At 43.7% G+C, this 19,471-nt stretch overlaps 1 protein-coding gene across 4 annotated transcripts in view; it reads left to right on the forward strand.

The window, feature by feature from the left end:
* The window catches only part of LOC109903474 (glucocorticoid-induced transcript 1 protein-like), a 32,696-nt gene extending 14,987 nt beyond the window's left edge, over positions 1 to 17,709 (forward strand). The window contains exons 2-8 of one of the 4 annotated variants that reach the window (XM_031788778.1): positions 2,838 to 2,983; positions 6,011 to 6,100; positions 12,321 to 12,464; positions 12,684 to 12,833; positions 13,457 to 13,673; positions 13,817 to 13,937; positions 14,109 to 17,709. In XM_031788778.1, coding sequence (XP_031644638.1) covers positions 2,838 to 2,983; positions 6,011 to 6,100; positions 12,321 to 12,464; positions 12,684 to 12,833; positions 13,457 to 13,673; positions 13,817 to 13,937; positions 14,109 to 14,439 — 1,199 coding nt within the window. In that variant the 3' untranslated portion in view covers positions 14,440 to 17,709. Of the gene's footprint in view, positions 1 to 2,834; positions 2,984 to 6,010; positions 6,101 to 12,317; positions 12,465 to 12,683; positions 12,834 to 13,456; positions 13,674 to 13,816; positions 13,938 to 14,108 lie in introns of all 4 variants that reach the window. The other 3 variants (XM_020500220.2, XM_020500218.2, XM_020500219.2) reach the window with 3 other exon arrangements.
* Positions 17,710 to 19,471: the final 1,762 nt, after the last annotated feature.

The raw sequence follows: 19,471 nt of genomic DNA on the forward strand, positions 1-19,471 counted from the left end.
ATATCGTGGATTCAGAGCTATCTATCTAATAGAACTCAGATTGTTTTCTTTAATGGACGCTTCTCTAATGTCAAACATGTTAAGTGTGGTATACCGCAGGGCAGCTCTCAAAGCTTTCTACACTTTTCTATTTTTACCAATGACCTGCCACTGGCATTAAACAAAGCATGTGTGTCCATGTATGCTGATGATTCATCCATATACGCATTTCAAACCACCACTAATTAAGTCACTAAAACCCTTATCAAAGACTTGCAGTCAGTTTTGAAATGCTTGGCCAGTAATAAACTGGTCCTGAACATCTCTAAAACTAAGAGCATTATATTTGGTACAAATAATTCCTGAAGTTCTAGATCTCAGTTGAATCTGGTAATGAATAGTGTGGCTGTTGAAAAAGTTGAGGAGACTAAATGACTTGGTGTTACTTTAGATTGTAAACTGTCATTGTCATAAAATATAGATTCAGTGGTTGTAAAAATGGTGAAAGTTCTCTCTGTAATAAAGAGATGCTCTGCTTTTTTGACACCACACTCCACAATGCAAGTCCTGCAGGCTCTAGTTTTATCATAGGTTGATTATTGTCCAGTCATATGGTCAAGTGCTGCAGCTGGCCCAGAACAGAGTGACATGTCTTGTTCTTCATTGTAATCAGAGGGCTAATATCAATACTATTCATGCCAGTCTCTCTTGGCTAAGAGTTGAGGAAGACTGACCACATTACTTCTTGTTTTTGTAAGAAACATGAATATGTTGGAAATTCCAAATTGTTTACATAGTGAACTTGCACACAGCACTGACACACACGCTTACCCCATTGGACATTCTACCAGGGTTCTTTTCACACTCCCCAGGGCCAGAACAAATTCAAGGAAACATACAGTATTATACAGGGAAGTCCCTTCCATCTCATGTAGCGCATGTGAAACCTGGTTAAAACAACGCCTCTTCCCCCATGTGACCTACTTGTTGTGTGTATGTACTGACATGTATGTGGAACTGATAGATGCACACTACATGTTAATGTTTTTAAGTGTACATTATATATATAAAAGTATTTGGACACCCAAATAAGCTATTTCAGCCACACCCGTTGCTGACAGGTGTATAAAATTGAGCACACAGCCAGCCATTCAATTTCCATAGACAAACCTTTGCAGTGGAATTGCCTTACTGAAGAGCTCAGTGACTTTCAACGTGGCACCGTCATAGGATGCCACCTTTCCAACACGTCAGTTTGTCAAATCTCTGCCCTGCTAGATCTGCCCTGGTCAATTGGAAGGGTTGTTAGTGTGAATTGGAAACGTCTAGGAGCAACAACGGCTCAGCCGTGAAGTGGTAAGCCACACAAGCTCACAGAACAGGACCGAGTGCTGAAGCGCAGCACATAAAAATCGTCTGTCCTCGGTTGCAACACTCACGAGTTCCAAACTGCCTCTGGAAGCTACAAGCACTGTTCGTCGGGAGCTTCATGAAATGGGTTTCCAAGGCCAAGCTGCCGCACACAAGCCTAAGATCACCATGCGCAACGCCAAGCGTTGCTTGGAGTGGTGTAAAGCTCTCGGCCATTGGACACTGAAACAGTGGAAACTGAAATTCTCTGAAATGATGAATAACGCTTCACCATCTGGCAGTTCGACGGACGAATCTGGGTTTGGTGGATGCCAGGAGAACGCTACCTGCCCCAATGCATAGGACCAACTGTAAAGTTTGGTGGAGGAGGAATAATGGTCTGGGGCTGTTTTTCATGGTTCAGTATAGCCCCTTGTTCCAGTGAAGGGAAATCTTAATGCTACAGCATACAATTACATTTTAGAAGATTCTGTGCATCCAACTTTGTGGTAACAGTTTGGTGAAGGCACTTTTCTGTTTCAGCATGACAAAGCCCTCGTGCACAATGCGAGGTTCATACAGGTTTGTTAAGATCGGTGTGGAACAACTTGACTGACTTGCACAGAGCCCAGACATCAACAGGGTCTCTAACACCTTTGGGATAAATTCGACCTCACTAATGCTTCCATTCAGCCACAAGAGCAAGTCCCCATAGCAATGCCCTAACACCTTCCCAGAAGAGTGGAGGCTGTTATAACCATAATAATGCTCATGATTTTGGGATTGAGATGTTCGACGAGTAGGTGTCCACATACTTTTGATCATGTAGTGTATGTGAATTGTAAAGTATCTTGTCTGTCATGTTTTTTCTTTTCTTTTTTTTACCCCTTTTTTCTCCCCAATTTCGTGGTACCCAATTGGTAGTAGTTACAGTCTTGTCTCGTCGCTGCAACTCCCGTACGGGCTCGGGAGAGGTGAAGGTCGAGAGCCATGAATCCTCCGAAACACAACCAAGCCGCACTGCTTCTTGACACAATGCACATCCAACCCGGAAGCCAGCCGCACCAATGTGTCAGAGGAAACACCTTACCCCTGGTGACCTGGACAGCTTGCGCTGCGCCCGTCCCACCACAGGAGTCGCTAGTGCGCGATGAGACAAGGATATCCCTGCCGGCCAAACCCTCCCTAACCCTGACGACACTGGGCCAATTGTGCGCCGCCCCATGGGCCTCCCGGTTGCAGCCAGCTGCGACAGCCTGGGCTCGAACCCAGAATCTCTGGTGGCACAGCTAGCACTGCGATGCAGTGCCTTAGACCACTGCACCACCTGGGAGGCCACTGTCTGTAATGTTTTTATCGTTACGTGTCAAACCCCAGTAAGGCTAGCTGTCGCCATTGGTGTTGTTTAATGGGGATTCTAATAAATCGTTGACTGTGAGAGCCTCCTCAATTAAAATGTCTCATCCCCCTCCTCTCTTGCACACCCTCTCTCTCTTTCTCTCTAGTAGAGAGGTCCAAGCCCCAGCAGCGTAACACGGGAGCCATCCGGCGGACTTCCTCCCTGGGTACCATCACCGGCCCCTACCTTACCGGCCAGTGGCCTCGTGACCACCACGTGCACTACCCCTCATGCATGAAAGATAAATCCACTCAGGTAGGTGTCCCCTCAATTCCTGTCCCCACTATGTGTCATGTTTTATCTGGTTCCCCCACTGAGATGAATGAATGACTGTACACTATTCTTTGTGCATTAAAGACAAATCCACTCAGGTAGGTGCCTCCCCACTTCCTGTCCCCCTAACCTATCCTTCATGTGTCATGCTTTGTTCAGTCCCCCTACTGAGATGAATGCATGTGGCATTTAATTCAACGACAAAGACCTAACGATATTCCAGCTAGAAGAAACTAGGTTTATTGATAGCTCTGGTTTGCTGATCTGCACAGTTTGAGGTGAAGGACAGGAAACTACTACAGATGTAGGATCTTAATTTGACTTATATTGTCACAGCAAAATAATCCAGCAGCAACAGAATTTTAACATTTACTCCATAATGGTTCTTGATGGATGGTTAGGCTATTAGCTGGTCAAAAGTAGGCTACATTAAAAGTGCGAAACTGTTAATATAACTGTGTGTTAGTGTGAGTTTTCAGTGAATTTATGTAAATGACACAGCTCATCTGTAGGAACATTCTCAGCAACAAAAGAGTGATTTAAAAAAGTGATCAAAATAAGATCCTACATCTGTAAGCAGAAGTGTCTGAGTACTGAGCTGCATCGCTATAAGGAAGTGGGCTCTTTCAAATGACTAGTGGCAGTCAAGTTTGTACAGTACTCAGTCACTGATTCACCTGCACACACAGATATTAGTTAGCTGTTGACCTCTTTCACAGGTCTATACACCCTGTTTCCGTCGGTCACTTTGAGATTTACCAACCACGCATCTGTGGGCCTCTCTAGACTTACAATAGATTAACCAGCCTGACTCTCTGTATTGACCTACCTGGCCTTCTGTGTTTTGAACAAGTAGGCACTGGGTGTCACTGCAGCACAAAGGTGTCATTGTGGAGAACATGCGAGCTCCTGTCTGTCTGTGTGACACACGGCTTCTGCTTGTCAGATGAAGTCAACTGTTTGTGCAGAGCCATGTTGCTGCCAGTCGTGCTGCGGCTGGAATTTCCCCCTCCTCTTTCTCTCCTCCTGCTCCTCTTTCTCCTTCTTCCATTCTTCACCTTTTCCTTGTAATTTTCTGTCATTCTAAATCAAATCAAATCAAATTTTATTTGTCACATACACATGGTTAGCAGATGTTAATGCGAGTGTAGCGAAATGCTTGTGCTTCTAGTTCTCAGCCTTTGGGTCTTTGACCTGGAATGTTCTCCTCCTCCCCCTCTTCTTCCTCCTCTTCCTCGCTCTGTTCTGTACATTGCTGTGACCTGCAACACCCACACCATCCTTCCAAGTTATGACAGACAGGCCCAAACACATAGCACTAAGATTATGCCAAGAGAGAAGAAGTATTTGTGTGTTGAAGATTGATTGTGCAGGCTAGTGAGTGTACTGGGCCAGTAGGTTAGGTTAAACCTATTCCTCAACTGGACTAAAACTCCTTTTAATGGACATTCTGCTTTCTGCGTTGAACAGGATTTTACAGTGTCAGCCCAATATTCTGGATCCCTCAAACTGGTCATTAAAGGGGTAGATTAGGCCTGTAGTTTTTTATTTCTCTTCTCTGGGTCTAGTGTGGGAGCCAGCCTCAGTGAGAGTGAACTAGCAGGGTTATGACACCACCGGAGCCAGAGATGACATCCCATAATGACCTCCTACATCCTGTTTTTACTGCACTGCTCGGCAACCAGGGCCCAATAAGCTCCTCAGGCCACCCAAACGCCACATTGCTAGATCATCCCAGAAACCATATTACTGTGGACTCAACCTGGCAGCCGGTTTACTGTATGAATCAACCCGTCCATTCCACTTTTCCTTCACTTCAGCTCTTTGTCCAGATGCATGGAAACATCTGCCACATCTACACGTAGGGAAGGTGGACAAGGGAAGGGAAGGTGGACCAAACAGGGATCGGTATGTGGTCACACATTGTCCACTGAAAGAGGAGAGGAGATGGTGTGTGTATGTGTGCGCATGCGTGTAACTCCGTTTTTGTGTGTGTGTGTGTGTGTGTGCGTGTGTGTGCTCCCCCTCCTCTTCCCTTAAATAGGAGATGAAAAAGACAATGTTCAAAGCTTTCTCTCTCTGTTTCCTGCCTGGCTTGGTGATGGTGTTGAGCGGGTTACAGAGGACAACCTTTGAAATGTGAAGTCTCCACAGATTAATAGAATAACTCAACTCACCACTTCACAATATCTACTACCGCTTCTGGCTATAGCACTGGCCAAGCACTTCCATTGGCCCTTACAGTGTACATTCTTGGATGCTCTGATGAAAGCATAACCGCTGAAACGCTTTTCACAATAAAAAGGTGAAATTAGGTGATGTCTTTGTTTTAAAAAAAACATTTTGGAGTGCCGCTGTTTCCCAATGTTCTTGACCTTGGGATTTAATTTGAAGTGTACATTCTCTCCTCTCTCTCTCTCTCTCTCTGCCCTCTTGAAAGCAGAGACCCACAGAGCTAGGACTATCTATATCACAGCACCCACTCTATTTAATCCCTGTCTGATGCCTGCCATGTGTGGAGAGCCCTTCTTCTCTCTTTTTCTCCTGTTTACACTTGTCTTCCTCCTCCTCTCTTCCTCCTCCTCTCTTCCTCCTCCTTGCCTCTCTCAGCTCCAGGAGCAGGTCAGACCAGGGGTAACCAAGGGGACGAAGCAAGGGCTTCTCTCCATCCAGTTGACATAATAACTTCTTCATCACAGTAGATGTACCTAGGCTGTGGCGTTTAGAGACCTCTCCTTGTTCTGATGTCAACTGACACACACAACTCACGGCTAGTTATGCTCCATTTTCGATCTTGTTATACAGGATGTACTCATATCAAGGTTTGCATGTCAAACCTTACACTTTGCAAAGGGCACATCTGAAATGGCAAAGTCGAGCTCTGTTTAGGCTTAGGGCAAAGGCCTTTTATTCCTGACCATAATGATCATGATGATTGACGTGGCTAATGAGGATAAGAGGTTGGTAATTAGGTCATGATATCATCGGTCGTTTCCTTGTTGTGTCCAGACACCTGGATGTTGGAGTGAAGAAGCAGGAGAGAGGAGGAGCACACACCAGCGCTCTGCGTCTTGGGGCAGCGCCGACCAGCTCAAAGAGGTACACACTCACACACCACACTTAAACATGTCACAAGAAACCCTATTTAAGAAACGACAAATTGCAGCACTTTCCTAATGACCGTTGGATCAAGGGGGTTCTCAAATCAACAATGACAACATACTGTACAGTAGGCCTCCCTGTAAAACTGATGGAATATGCTATCCTAGCACACTATGTATCCGTATCATTGCTGTCATCCTCCTTTAATCCAGACATAGATTCTGCCATGTTGAGATGGCTTGAAGTTGACAAGACAATACTAGAATGTTATCCGTGTCTATAGGAAACTGCCTACCACCTGCCATCCGTCTCTCTTTCTCACACGGTACCACCTTCTATATATAACTTCCTGTCTGACCTCAGACTTCCGCATGCTCAGGGCTTGGTCTGTTCTAATGCTGGGTGTCAGAGACAGAGCGTCGCGCCGGGCCGGGCGGTCGCTGTCTTATCATCCCCTCTCAGCTCCACCCTGGTGCTGTAATGTCACAGGCAGGGAGGAGGCAGATAACACTATCTATCTCCCTCGTTAACTAACCAGACACATAACCCAACAGGCAATTTATGGACAGGAAAGACAGCCAGGCAGGCCTCAGATTCCTCTTTCATTTTTAACCTCTCTCTTTCTTTCTTTCATTCTTTCTCTCCCCTTTCTGTCTCCATCTCTCTGTTTGTCTCTCTCTCTCTGTTGTCTCTCACCATCCTAGTTTAGCAGCTGGAGAACAGCTAAAATAGTGGTGTTGAGGCATGTTCCTTAGTGCTAGTAGTGGAGCTTGGGGCTGTAGTGGAGCTGCAGTGCAGAAGGGTTGAGTTGAAGTCTCCTTCAGTTAGGGCTATATAACCTCAAGAGATCCCAGTGTTATTAAGCGACTGTAATCCACAGTAATCCTAACCTCATAGACCTCATTATTTACAAACACTTCCTGTCACTTAACTCTTGTTGTGATCTTATTTCCTCAGCGTTATATAGGATGTACTCGCTCCACTTTCAGCCGTGTGTAAAGTGCTGCCCGGGCCAGCTTAATGTCTTACAACTCACACACACCCGCGCACGCACACTCACAGCAATGTCGCAGGGACAACATGTTTGTTGACTTGCCATGTCATGCTGCCGGACAATGAACACATTCATACTTTGTCATAGCTGCTGACTGGGTTTTCAGTTAGCTACTGTGCACTACCTGTTTTCAGTTAGCTACTGTGCACTACCTGTTTTCAGTTAGCTACTGTGCACTACCTGTTTTCAGTTAGCTACTGTGCACTACCTGTTTTCAGTTAACTACTGTGCGCTACCTGTTTTCAGTTAGCTACTGTGCGCTACCTGTTTTCAGTTAGCTACTGTGCACTACCTGTTTTCAGTTAGCTACTGTGCGCTACCTGCTTTCAGTTAGCTACTGTGCGCTACCTGTTTTCAGTTAGCTACTGTGCGCTACCTGCTTTCAGTTAGCTACTGTGCGCTACCTGCTTTCAGTTAGCTACTGTGCGCTACCTGTTTTCAGTTAGCTACTGTGCGCTACCTGCTTTCAGTTAGCTACTGTGCTCTACCTGCTTTCAGTTAGCTACTGTGCTGGCATAAAGCAGTTGAGCAACATATTTTATAATACATGTTGGCTTTTTTTCTTTTCTTTACTGTCTTTATTTTGGACCCAGGCGTTATATAGGATGTACTCGCTCCACTTTCAGCCGTGTGTAAAGTGCTGCCCGGGCCAGCTTAATGTCTTACAACTCACACACACCCGCGCACGCACACTCACAGCAATGTCGCAGGGACAACATGTTTGTTGACTTGCCATGTCATGCTGCCGGACAATGAACACATTCATACTTTGTCATAGCTGCTGACTGGGTTTTCAGTTAGCTACTGTGCACTACCTGTTTTCAGTTAGCTACTGTGCACTACCTGTTTTCAGTTAGCTACTGTGCACTACCTGTTTTCAGTTAGCTACTGTGCACTACCTGTTTTCAGTTAACTACTGTGCGCTACCTGTTTTCAGTTAGCTACTGTGCGCTACCTGTTTTCAGTTAGCTACTGTGCACTACCTGTTTTCAGTTAGCTACTGTGCGCTACCTGCTTTCAGTTAGCTACTGTGCGCTACCTGTTTTCAGTTAGCTACTGTGCGCTACCTGCTTTCAGTTAGCTACTGTGCGCTACCTGCTTTCAGTTAGCTACTGTGCGCTACCTGTTTTCAGTTAGCTACTGTGCGCTACCTGCTTTCAGTTAGCTACTGTGCTCTACCTGCTTTCAGTTAGCTACTGTGCTCTACCTGCTTTCAGTTAGCTACTGTGCTGGCATAAAGCAGTTGAGCAACATATTTTATAATACATGTTGGCTTTTTTTCTTTTCTTTACTGTCTTTATTTTGGACCCAGCCTCATAGGAGAGATTTGGCCTATTATCACCTACTGATTCTTTATATCTGGAAGCTGACTAACTGTTGAGTGCACCAGGTTCATGATGGCTAAAGAAAGTGGATCACGTATCAGCCTGTCCATTCAGACAGAGCCTCCTGTTAGGCTGGGTGTTTGTGTTTTGTTTCTATAGTAAAAAGACTTGGTGGAATGTTTCACAATGTTTCACATTGCATTTACACAAACCATCCTTTATCTTCTTCCACCATAGCATGTCTTGCTGGTGTAAAAGATGACCTGTGTTGTGCTACTATGGTAAAATGACTGAGTCTACAATGACTTCTGTGTAAAGGCGCAAGGAAAATAACATGTCTGGGCTTGTCCTGGCTGGTAGTGAGATGCTGCATACATAATAAGAATAAGATGGCTACCATGTGGCAACTGTTTATCTGATTTGCCATTAACTGTACTGTGCTTATATCTGATATAGAAAGGCCCCCACTTTTCTGAGAGTTCAAAAGGCTATTTTGGCAATTGGAACTTTCCTCTGTGGGATAATATGGATGCAGAATTATAAAGACATAAAGATTTGGGTCAAATATATATCTAGAGCCACACAAGACAGGAGTTCTAGCCATTTGTCCTTATTGGTCAGAGCACAGGGGATTCTCAAACCAAATAAGGAAGCCAATACACTCTCATATCTTCTGTTAGATGCAGTTTAGCACCGTCTGTGGGGCTTTCAAAGGTGTGAATGGCACCATGCAAATGAAACATATTGGTACATCGTAAATGGCCTTTTGAGATGTGTTTGCATACTCAAATTGACCCAGTCTGTGTGCTCGTTTGATGTTTTATGGATTCTTCCTTTAGCTATTAGATCAATGACTAGCCTGCCAGCTAGTCGCCTTCCTTCCACACTCCTTTAGATGGACACTACCATTCAAAAGTTTGGGGTCACTTAAAAATGTCCTTGTTTTCCATGAAAATATACATTAAATGAGTTGCAAAATGAATAGGAAATATAGTCAAGACGTTGACAAGGTTTTAAATAATGATTTTTAATTGAAATAATAATTGTGTACTCCAAACTTTGCTTTCGTCAAAAAATCCTCCATTTGCAGTAATTACAGTCTTGCAGACCTTTGCATTCTAGCTGTCAATTTGTTGAGGTAACTGAAGAGATTTCACCCCATGCTTTCTGAAGCACCTACCACAAGTTGGATTGACTTGATGGGCACTTCTTATGTACCATACGGTCAAGCTGCTCCCACAACAGCTCAATAGGGTTGAGATCTGGTGACTGTACTGGCCACTCCATTATAGACAGAACACCAGCTGACTGTTTCTTACCTAAATAGTTCTTGCATAGTTTGGAGCTGTGCTTGGGTCATTGTCCAGTTGTAGGAGGCCCCAATTCAGGCCCCAATTCAGCGCCGTCCACAGGGTATGGCATGGCGTTGCAAAATGGAGTGATAGCCTTCCTTCTTCAAGATCCCTTTTACCCTGTACAAATCTCCCACTTTACTACCACCAAAGCACCCCCAGACCATCACATTGCCTCCACCATGCTTGACAGATGGCGTCAAGCACTCATCCAGCGTCTTTTAATTTTTTCTGCGTCTCACGAATGTTCTTCTTTGTGATCCGAACTAGAGGTCGACCGATTAATTAGGGCCGATTTCAAGTTTTCATGACAATCAGGAATCTGCCTTTTTGGTCGCCGATTATGGCCGATTACATTGCAATCCATAAGGAAACTGCGTGGCAGGCTGACCACCTGTTACGCATGTGCAGCATCAAAAGGACCTTGTGGCTGCAAGGAGCCAAGGTAAGTTGCTAGCTAGCATTAAACTTATCTTATAAAACAATCAATCTTCACATAATCACTAGTTAACTACACGTGGTTGATGATATTACTAGGTTAACTAGCTTGTTCTGTGTTGCATATAATCAATGCGGTGCCTGTTAATTTATCATCGAATCACAGCCTACTTCAACTTCCCCAAACGGGTGATGATTTAACAAAAGTGCTTTCTCAAAAAAAGCACAATCGTTGCACAAATGTACCTAACCATAAACATCAATACTTTTCTTAAAATCAATACACAGAAGTATATATTTTTTTAAACCTGCGTATTTAGTTAAAATAAATTCATGTTAGCAGGCAATATTAACTAGGGAAATTGTGTCACTTCTCTTGCGTTCAGTGCATGCAGAGTCAGGGTATATGCGACCATTTCTTCCTAACAAGGACTGTAATTAATTTGCCAGAATTGTGTGGTTTCCTTTTTCCTTTACATAATTATGACATAACATTGAAGGTTGTGCAATGTAACAGCAATATTTAGACTTAGGATTGCCGCCCGTTCGATAAAATACAGAACAGTTCCATATTTCACTGAAAGAATAAACATTTTGTTTTCAAAATTATAGTTTCTGTATTTGACCATATTAATGACCAATGGCTCGTATTTCTGTGTTTATTATATTATAATTAAGTCTGTGATTTTATATTTGATAGAGCAGTCTGACTGAGCGGTAGTAGGCAGCAGCAGGCGTGTAAGTATTCATTCAAACAGCACTTTACTGTGTTTGCCAGCAGCTCTTAGCAATGCTTGAGCACAGCTCTGTTTATGACCTCAAGCCTATCAACTCCCGAGAATAGGCTGGCAATGCTAAAGTGCCTATAAGAACATCCAATAGTCTACGGTATATGAAATACAAATGGCATAGAGAGAAATTCCTATAATAACTACAACCTAAAACTTCTTAACTGGGAGTATTAAAGAACAGGGAATATTGAACCACCAGCTTTCTCATGTTCTGAGCAAGGAACTTAAACGTTAGCTTTTTTACATGGCACATATTGCACTTTTACTTTCTTCTCCAACCAACACTTGTGTTTTTGCATTATTTAAACCAAATTGATCATGTTTCATGATTTATTTGAGACTAAATATATTTGATTTATGTATTATATTAAGTTAAAATTAAAGTGTTCGTTCATTCAGTATTGTTGTAATTGTCATTATTACAAATATATATATAAAAATCGTCCGATGAATCGGTGTCGGCTTTTTTTGGTCCTCCAATAATCGCTAATAATTGAAATAATTTAACAATTTAAAAATCATAATCGGTCGACCTCTAATCCAAACACCTCAAACTTAGATTCGTCTGTCCATAACACTTTTTTCTAATCTTCCTCTGTCCAGTGTCTGTGTTATTCTGCCCATCTTAATCTTTCCTTTTTATTGGCCAGTCTGAGATATGGCTTTTTCTTTCCAACTCAAAAACAAGGACATTTCTAAGGGATCCCAAACTTTTGAACAGTGTATGTAGGGACTGCACAACTCCCGAGTGTTGCAGCGGTCTAAGGCACTGCATCTCAGAGCTAGAGGCGTCACTACAGACACCCTGGTTCGATTCCAGGCTTTATCACAACCGGCCGTGATTGGGAGTCCCATAGGGTGGTGCACAATTGGCCCAGAGTCGTCTGGGTTTGGCCGGTGTAGGCCGTCATTGCAAAAAATAATTTGTTTTTAACTGACTTGCCTAGTTAAAGAAAATAAATTTCCAGCTCTACATGTGATCTGATGTATTAATCACTGGAGCTGCCTGCCTAGGGGCTTTTCCCTGAGCTACGGCGACCCCTGGTGGATATATTGGTGTCAAAAACGTGATAAGATTAAATACGCTGCATTACACGTGACAAAGTTCAGCTGTTAACATGCTACTATTCCTTTCTCTCTCTTTCCCCATGTTTATTTTCTCTCTTTGTCTCTGTCTTTCTCCCTCTCTTCTCCTCCTCTCCACTTCCCCCTCCTCTCTTCCTCCTTCCTCTCCTCCTCCTCTGTTCTCCTCAGCAGATAGCCAAGCTCCGGCAGCAGCTACGTGGCGGTAGTAAACAGCAACAGGGAGGTCGTCAGTCTCAGTGTCAAAGAGACAAAGACAGCCTGTCTCCTTTACAGGGACCTAACAACACCATCAACACCACCGCCAACCAAGCACAGGTGAGGCACAATACTGCCATCCAAACCTGAGTTAAAATAAAACGTGTGTTTAGCTTGTTTGGCAGAGTGGAACCAATGCAATCGGCCCAGAAGTTCAAACTCTGCGCCCTCGCCAACCCAACATGCCAGTGAAGCTTAATCACAAAAACTGCGCTTATAATGTGTGTAAGTTGGAGATTTCATTTTTGAATGTCTCTCGCTGTGGTTGTGTCCCTGCAGTGGTCCTGCATGTCTAAGCCATCTCAGATGTCCAACATGACGGTGCCCAAGTCCTCCATCACCAGAGTGCCCAGCAGCATGGAGGGAATCAACCACGAGCTGGAGAAGGTCTTCATCAGAGACAATAACGGAGAGAAGGAAGAGCTCAAGGTGGGGGAACGGACTGTTAGACATATACGATCACTTATTTCAACCTGGACTCAGAGCATTTTGTATTATTCTGTACGTAAATCAGAGACAATTAATTTAGTATGATATGTTACGTTTCATGTTTCATATGATATGTATTAATTTGTGGATGTCCATCCTCCATTTCATATGATATGTTATTAAGAATTGCAATTTGTTGTTGCTAACTCTAGCTAGGTGGCTAACGCTAACTTGAGATTTGAACACATAACCTTTGGGTGGCTAGACGTTTGCGTTATACGCCCAGACCAACCACCCTCCTTTAGTTTTTTGCCTTAAGTAACCTATCTTATGTAACCATACCAAACGTAACATATCATACTCATTTGAGTGTCCCGGATTAACAATTACTATTTTACGTCTAGTCTATGAGACAAGGCTGCATATTTACACTTCATATTTTCGCATATTGACTTCAGTCAGGCTCATGTGTCTGGAGGTGACAGAGGAGTAAACACGCACACAAACGCAACCATTCATTCACCTGTTGTGTCACTGTCAATCCTATTACTTGCAAATATTTACTGACCAACATCTTGCTCTCTCTCCCCCCTCCTCCCTCCTCATCCCCCTGCCATCCCCAGGTGTTGGAGGTACCAGACGGGCGGCGAGCCCCCTTTCCCCCCCAACAGCGTAGCAGCAGTACCCGCAGTGTGGACACACAGACTCCCTCTGTCCCTGGCCGCTCCAGCAGTAGTTCCAGCCTGTCCCCCTGTCCCTCTCCTGCCTGCCCCCCGGGGTCCAGCTCACACGGGGGCAGCCCTTACTCCACTGACGATCTGCTCTACGACAGGGATAAAGGTAGGACTGTTAGAATTCCATCTCAGACCAAGGGCAAGGCCTCCACTGTCCATCCTGCTGTTGTGCCCTTGAGCACAGCTCTGAACTCCCACCTTGGACTGTGTTTGTGTCTGACCGTTTCTGACCATTGTCTCTGTCTACAGACAGTGGCAGTAGCTCTCCGCTGCCTAAGTTTGCCTCGTCTCCTAAACCCAACAACAGCTACATGTTCAAGAGAGAACCCCCAGAGGGCTGTGAGAAGATCAAGGTGTTTGAGGAAATGAGGTAAGTACAGCAAGAGACCAGGAACCTGGTCCAGGAGGGTTTGATTATATTTTTTAGGATCTTTTTTAGCGCACCACATTTTCCAAGCCGTTGATACTGAAGGTCAGTTACTCATAGATGTCATGAAAAGAGTTAACACGCCGTCTCTTCCTTTTCCCTTTGTCTGTCCAGCTCCAGGCAGTCAGCGTCCGTCCCTCTCTTCTCCTGCCCCGACAAGAACAAGGTCAACTTCATCTCCACCGGCTCCGCCTTCTGCCCCGTCAGACTGACCCCCGGTGCCCTGCACCTCTCTGTGACCTCTCACCCCGATGATGACCCCGAGGCCGGCCCCAGCTCAATGATGTCAGCATTCTGCCGTGTCCTCCCCTCTCAGGTCCACACCTCCACCAGCACAGACGACGCTCCCACCCCCGAGGAAGCTGCTCCTGCAACGCCCACCTCTCCCCAGCAGGGGGAGACACTAGAGACTGCCCTTCAGACAGACAGCCTGGCCATCAGCTAGACCTGGGCAGAGCTGGCCTCTGTCACATGGTTCTGTTTCTTATTGTTATTAATCATTTGATTATTACGTCCCCACCACCATCATCATCACTGAAGTCTGGTCTCCTTTCTCTAAATTACCTCCCCCTCCTCTCTGTCTCTGCTGAACTCTACATACTCTGCATGGCGTAGTGCTAGCAACAATGTACCTGAAGACGACGACAACAACAACAAACAACTGAGAAAACAAAGACAAGTGTCCCACATGTTCCTAGCCTATTCCTAAAGCACTGTTCCTGTCAGAGATAGACATGATGTTCTTTAACAGCACGTAATAAGTAGAGATATTGGACGCTGGCATGGGATGGATGGGAAGAAAATGAGACGTAAGGGGCATGCATTTTAAACTGGCAGTGTGTTTAAGATTAAAGACATGCTCCGGTACTTTGCCAACTAAAAAAGTATATTTTAAACCTTCCGCTTTGGGCTGGACGTGTCAATGTGTGGATCATACATGCATAATCTATGAGCAGAATTACTGTTTTACCTCAATTAGCCACGGAATTCCTAGTTTGAAAGCCACTATTTTCTTGAAGATGTGCTGCGCCATTTCTTCTACATTTCCCCCTCCATAGGCCAGCCAGCCCCCTAGCAATTCGAGTTCTAGCCAATGAGCTTCAGCCCCTGGCATTTGAACGACAGCTAGCGTTATCCAATGAAAATTGCAGGTTGGACCTAATGGCTCAGCGAGAGAGAGATCAATCGCATATGTGAAGTAGTACGCAATTTTCAGGGACTACTTTTGGCTCGTGTGTGCTACTTTCAGAACTACTGGCTAGAAATGATGCAAAAGTACCGGAGAATCTCTTTAACTAATGTGTTATTGTGTTCTGTTTTGACATTCTCCACAGTATGAATAAGCTCTATACACCATATTACACATTATATATCTTGTGAAAAGAAAAAAAACAACGCTTGTTTAAATAGAAAACGGTGTATTGCTGTGTTATGTTCTGTACAGTAACAGAGAAAGGAAGAAAAAAAATGTTCAGGATTTATGTTTCCACAATCCAGGTTATGTTTCCAAACCTCCTTTGAAACATGCAAAGAATAATCAAAAAAAGTGGGGAAAAAAGACATAAAGAAGAAAATTCTAAATGGCCGCAACAATCCGTTGCACAGTCTCCATTGCGTCTGGCCTTGCTTCAGGTATATATCACAAACGGAGTCTAAACTCAGGAAATTTGGAATGTATGCCCATATTCCATGACACAGGTTGACTCGGCTCCGACTGCATTTCCTTGTTGAAGCTTTGCTTTCTCTCATTCCAGATTCCATTCCATAAATTCTGAACCTTTTATTCCCCCTAGACATGGTGTTATGATGTGCTGCCCTAAGAATTGACCTGTGCTTGGTTGACATGAAAGGTTGACTGTGTTGTTAGCAGTGGTGGAAAAAGTCCCCAATGTCATACTTGAGTAAAAGTATAGATACCTTAATAGAAAGTTACTCAAGTAAAAGTTTTTTTTAAAGCAGGCGGCACAGTTTTCTTGTTTTTAAATTGTATGGATAGCCAGGGGCATCCATTGTATGAATAGCCAGGGGCATCCATTGTATGAATAGCCAGGGGCACACTCCAACACTCCGACATCATTTCCAAAAGATGCCTTTGTGAGTCCGTCACAAACATGTACTTTTGGGTGTCAGGTCAAATGTGTGGAGTACAAAGTACATTATTTTCTTGAGGAATGTAGTGAAGTAAAAGTTAAATATATAAATAGTAAAAATATAAATAGTAAAATATAGATACCCCAAAAAATGACTTAAGTAATACTTTAAAGTATTTTTAGTGAAGTACTTTACACCACTGGTTGTTAGGTGTCTTGGTTGTCTTTATGAGTGACTAGTAACAGACCAAGACCACTGTGAGAGATAACGGCTGTGCATGTTTGAGAGAAGTCTGTAATGGCCATGACTGTCGATGCCTGACAATTCTGTGTGGTCAAACCCTCTGCAGCCGTTGTGCTGTGGTCAAGGTCTGGTAGCAACTTCAGTGTTCAACTTCAGGTCAATCTGGGTTGACTGGTCCTAGTCAAGTCATGGCCTGCAAGTAACATCAAATAAAATAAGCATTTGATTGGTTACATTCAGGTGACGTCCAGTCTGAGACTGTTTTAATATCACATAGACAACATAATTATGCTTTACTATTGATTCATAAGACATTCCATGAGATTCTAGCTGGTTAGGGGTCGAGAAGACTCATCAAGTCATGTCCAAACGTTGATCTTTAGGCCCTCCAGTGCGCTGAGTTTAAGGTTTGATTAGAGAGGACCTAGTAGGTTTATTGCACCTGCAGAATTGGTAGATGTTTCAACTTTGGATTTCTAAGGGAAGGAGTAAACTGTCCCGATCCTTATCCAGTCCATGTCTTTGTAAAGCATTACACTTCAGAATGTCATGACTCATAAGTAATTATTGACATCATCTTCCTCAAAGGAAGCAATTCTCCTATGAGCGTCCCATGTTTGATTCTGTGCACAATAATTCCCTCTGCAGATTTGCCTATAACATCATTCTTGCATGGAACACAACACCACCTGTACAATGATTCCTTTAATAAGACCTTCAAGTCAAAGATAAACCATAATCAGAAACATTATTTATTTTGATATGCTAATGTGTGCTTGTGGAATTCCTGTCTGCATTGATACTCTTGTTCGTAGTTAGATATACTATATGGCTTTTAAAAATATCAATGCAATGTTGATGTTGTTTTTAATCATTTAGCACCTTATTATCAAGCGATATAGCTTATCCAATGACTTACATACATTAACTATGTGGCATTGGTTAACTAGATGTGTGCAATAATAGACAAGGTGTTGGTGTCCGTTGGGTCGGATATGTTTCGCTTCTTCTTCACCACTCCCATTTCCTCTCTCTCATTCCTTTGGTTTGGAGTATAGAGCCAAATCAGCACTTAAGCCAGATTCACACTATAGGACTGTACTGTGCTGGCTCTGATCATTTATTTTCCAGCACGGTTCCAGCAACTATAGTGGCTCGGCCCGGTATGGCTCAGTAGTGTGAAAAGCCTAACAACCTGTTGAGAAAGCCATTACTCGACACATAAACCAGCACTGGATATGATGTCACCAGAGCACATAGTTATTGGCTAGCAGGTCATCAGTGTTCATCAGCTCACCCAATCAGCTCGCTCCTCATTGGATCTGTGGGGCAAAAGGTCATGCACAAACACAATAAAAGGATTGGTTGTTGATGTCATTAACCAGTTTGTGTGTTGTTTTGACCATCACTGATTAATGTGCAAGTTATAGAAGGAGGGGAGTTTGTGAAAGTTATAGGAGGGGAGTGAAAGTTATAGGAGGAGGGGAGTGAAAGTTATAGGAGGAGGAGAGTGAAAGTTATAGGAGGAGGAGAGTGAAAGTTATAGGAGGAGGAGAGTGAAAGTTATAGGAGGAGGAGAGTGAAAGTTATAGGAGGAGAGAGTCGGAAAGTTATAGGAGGAGAGAGTCGGAAAGTTATAGGAGGAGGAGAGTGAAAGTTATAGGAGGAGGAGAGTGAAAGTTATAGGAGGAGGAGAGTGAAAGTTATAGGAGGAGAGAGTCGGAAAGTTATAGGAGGAGGAGAGTGAAAGTTATAGGAGGAGAGAGTCTGAAAGTTATAGGAGGAGGAGACTGAAAGGTATAGGAGGAGAGAGTGTGAAAGTTATAGGAGGAGGAGAGTGAAAGTTATAGAAGGAGGAGAGTTTGTGAAAGTTATAGGAGGAGGAGAGTGAAAGTTATAGGAGGAGAGAGTGAAAGTTATAGGAGGAGGAGAGTGAAAGTTATAGGAGGATGAGAGTGAAAGTTATAGAAGGAGGAGAGTGAAAGTTATAGGAGGAGGAGAGTGAAAGTTATAGGAGGAGGAGAGTGAAAGTTATAGGAGGAGGAGAGTGAAAGTTATAGAAGGAGGAGAGTGAAAGTTATAGGAGGAGGAGAGTGAAAGTTATAGAAGGAGGGGAGTGAAAGTTATAGGAGGAGGAGAGTGAAAGTTATAGAAGGAGGAGAGTGAAAGTTATAGGAGGAGGAGAGTGAAAGTTATAGGAGGGGAGTGAAAGTTATAGAAGGAGGAGAGTGAAAGTTATAGGAGGAGGAGAGTGAAAGTTATAGAAGGAGGGGAGTGAAAGTTATAGGAGGAGGAGAGTGAAAGTTATAGGAGGAGGAGAGTGAAAGTTATAGGAGGAGGAGAGTGAAAGTTATAGGAGGAGGAGAGTGAAAGTTATAGGAGGAGAGAGTCTGAAAGTTATAGGAGGAGAGAGTCGGGAAGTTATAGGAGGAGGAGAGTGAAAGTTATAGGAGGAGGAGAGTGAAAGTTATAGGAGGAGGAGAGTGAAAGTTATAGGAGGAGAGAGTCTGAAAGTTATAGGAGGAGAGAGTCTGAAAGTTATAGGAGGAGAGAGTCGGGAAGTTATAGGAGGAGGAGAGTGAAAGTTATAGGAGGAGGAGACTGAAAGTTATAGGAGGAGAGAGTCGGAAAGTTATAGGAGGAGGAGAGTGAAAGTTATAGGAGGAGAGATTCTGAAAGTTATAGGAGGAGGAGAGTGAAAGTTATAGAAGGAGGAGAGTTTGTGAAAGTTATAGAAGGAGGAGAGTGAAAGTTATAGGAGGAGGAGAGTGAAAGTTATAGAAGGAGGGGAGTTTGAAAGTTATAGGAGGGGAGTGAAAGTTATAGGAGGAGGAGAGTCTGAAAGTTATAGGAGGAGGAGAGTGAAAGTTATAGGAGGGGAGTGAAAGTTATAGGAGGAGGAGAGTCTGAAAGTTATAGGAGGAGGAGAGTGAAAGTTATAGAAGGAGGGGAGTTTGTGAAAGTTATAGGAGGGGAGTGAAAGTTATAGGAGGAGGAGAGTCTGAAAGTTATAGGAGGAGGAGAGTGAAAGTTATAGGAGGAGAGAGTCTGAAAGTTATAGGAGGAGAGAGTCGGAAAGTTATAGGAGGAGGAGAGTGAAAGTTATAGGAGGAGGAGAGTAAAAGTTATAGGAGGAGGAGACG

This window comes from Oncorhynchus kisutch, linkage group LG14 (assembly GCF_002021735.2).
Source record: "Oncorhynchus kisutch isolate 150728-3 linkage group LG14, Okis_V2, whole genome shotgun sequence".
In the NCBI taxonomy this organism is placed as follows: domain Eukaryota; kingdom Metazoa; phylum Chordata; class Actinopteri; order Salmoniformes; family Salmonidae; genus Oncorhynchus; species Oncorhynchus kisutch.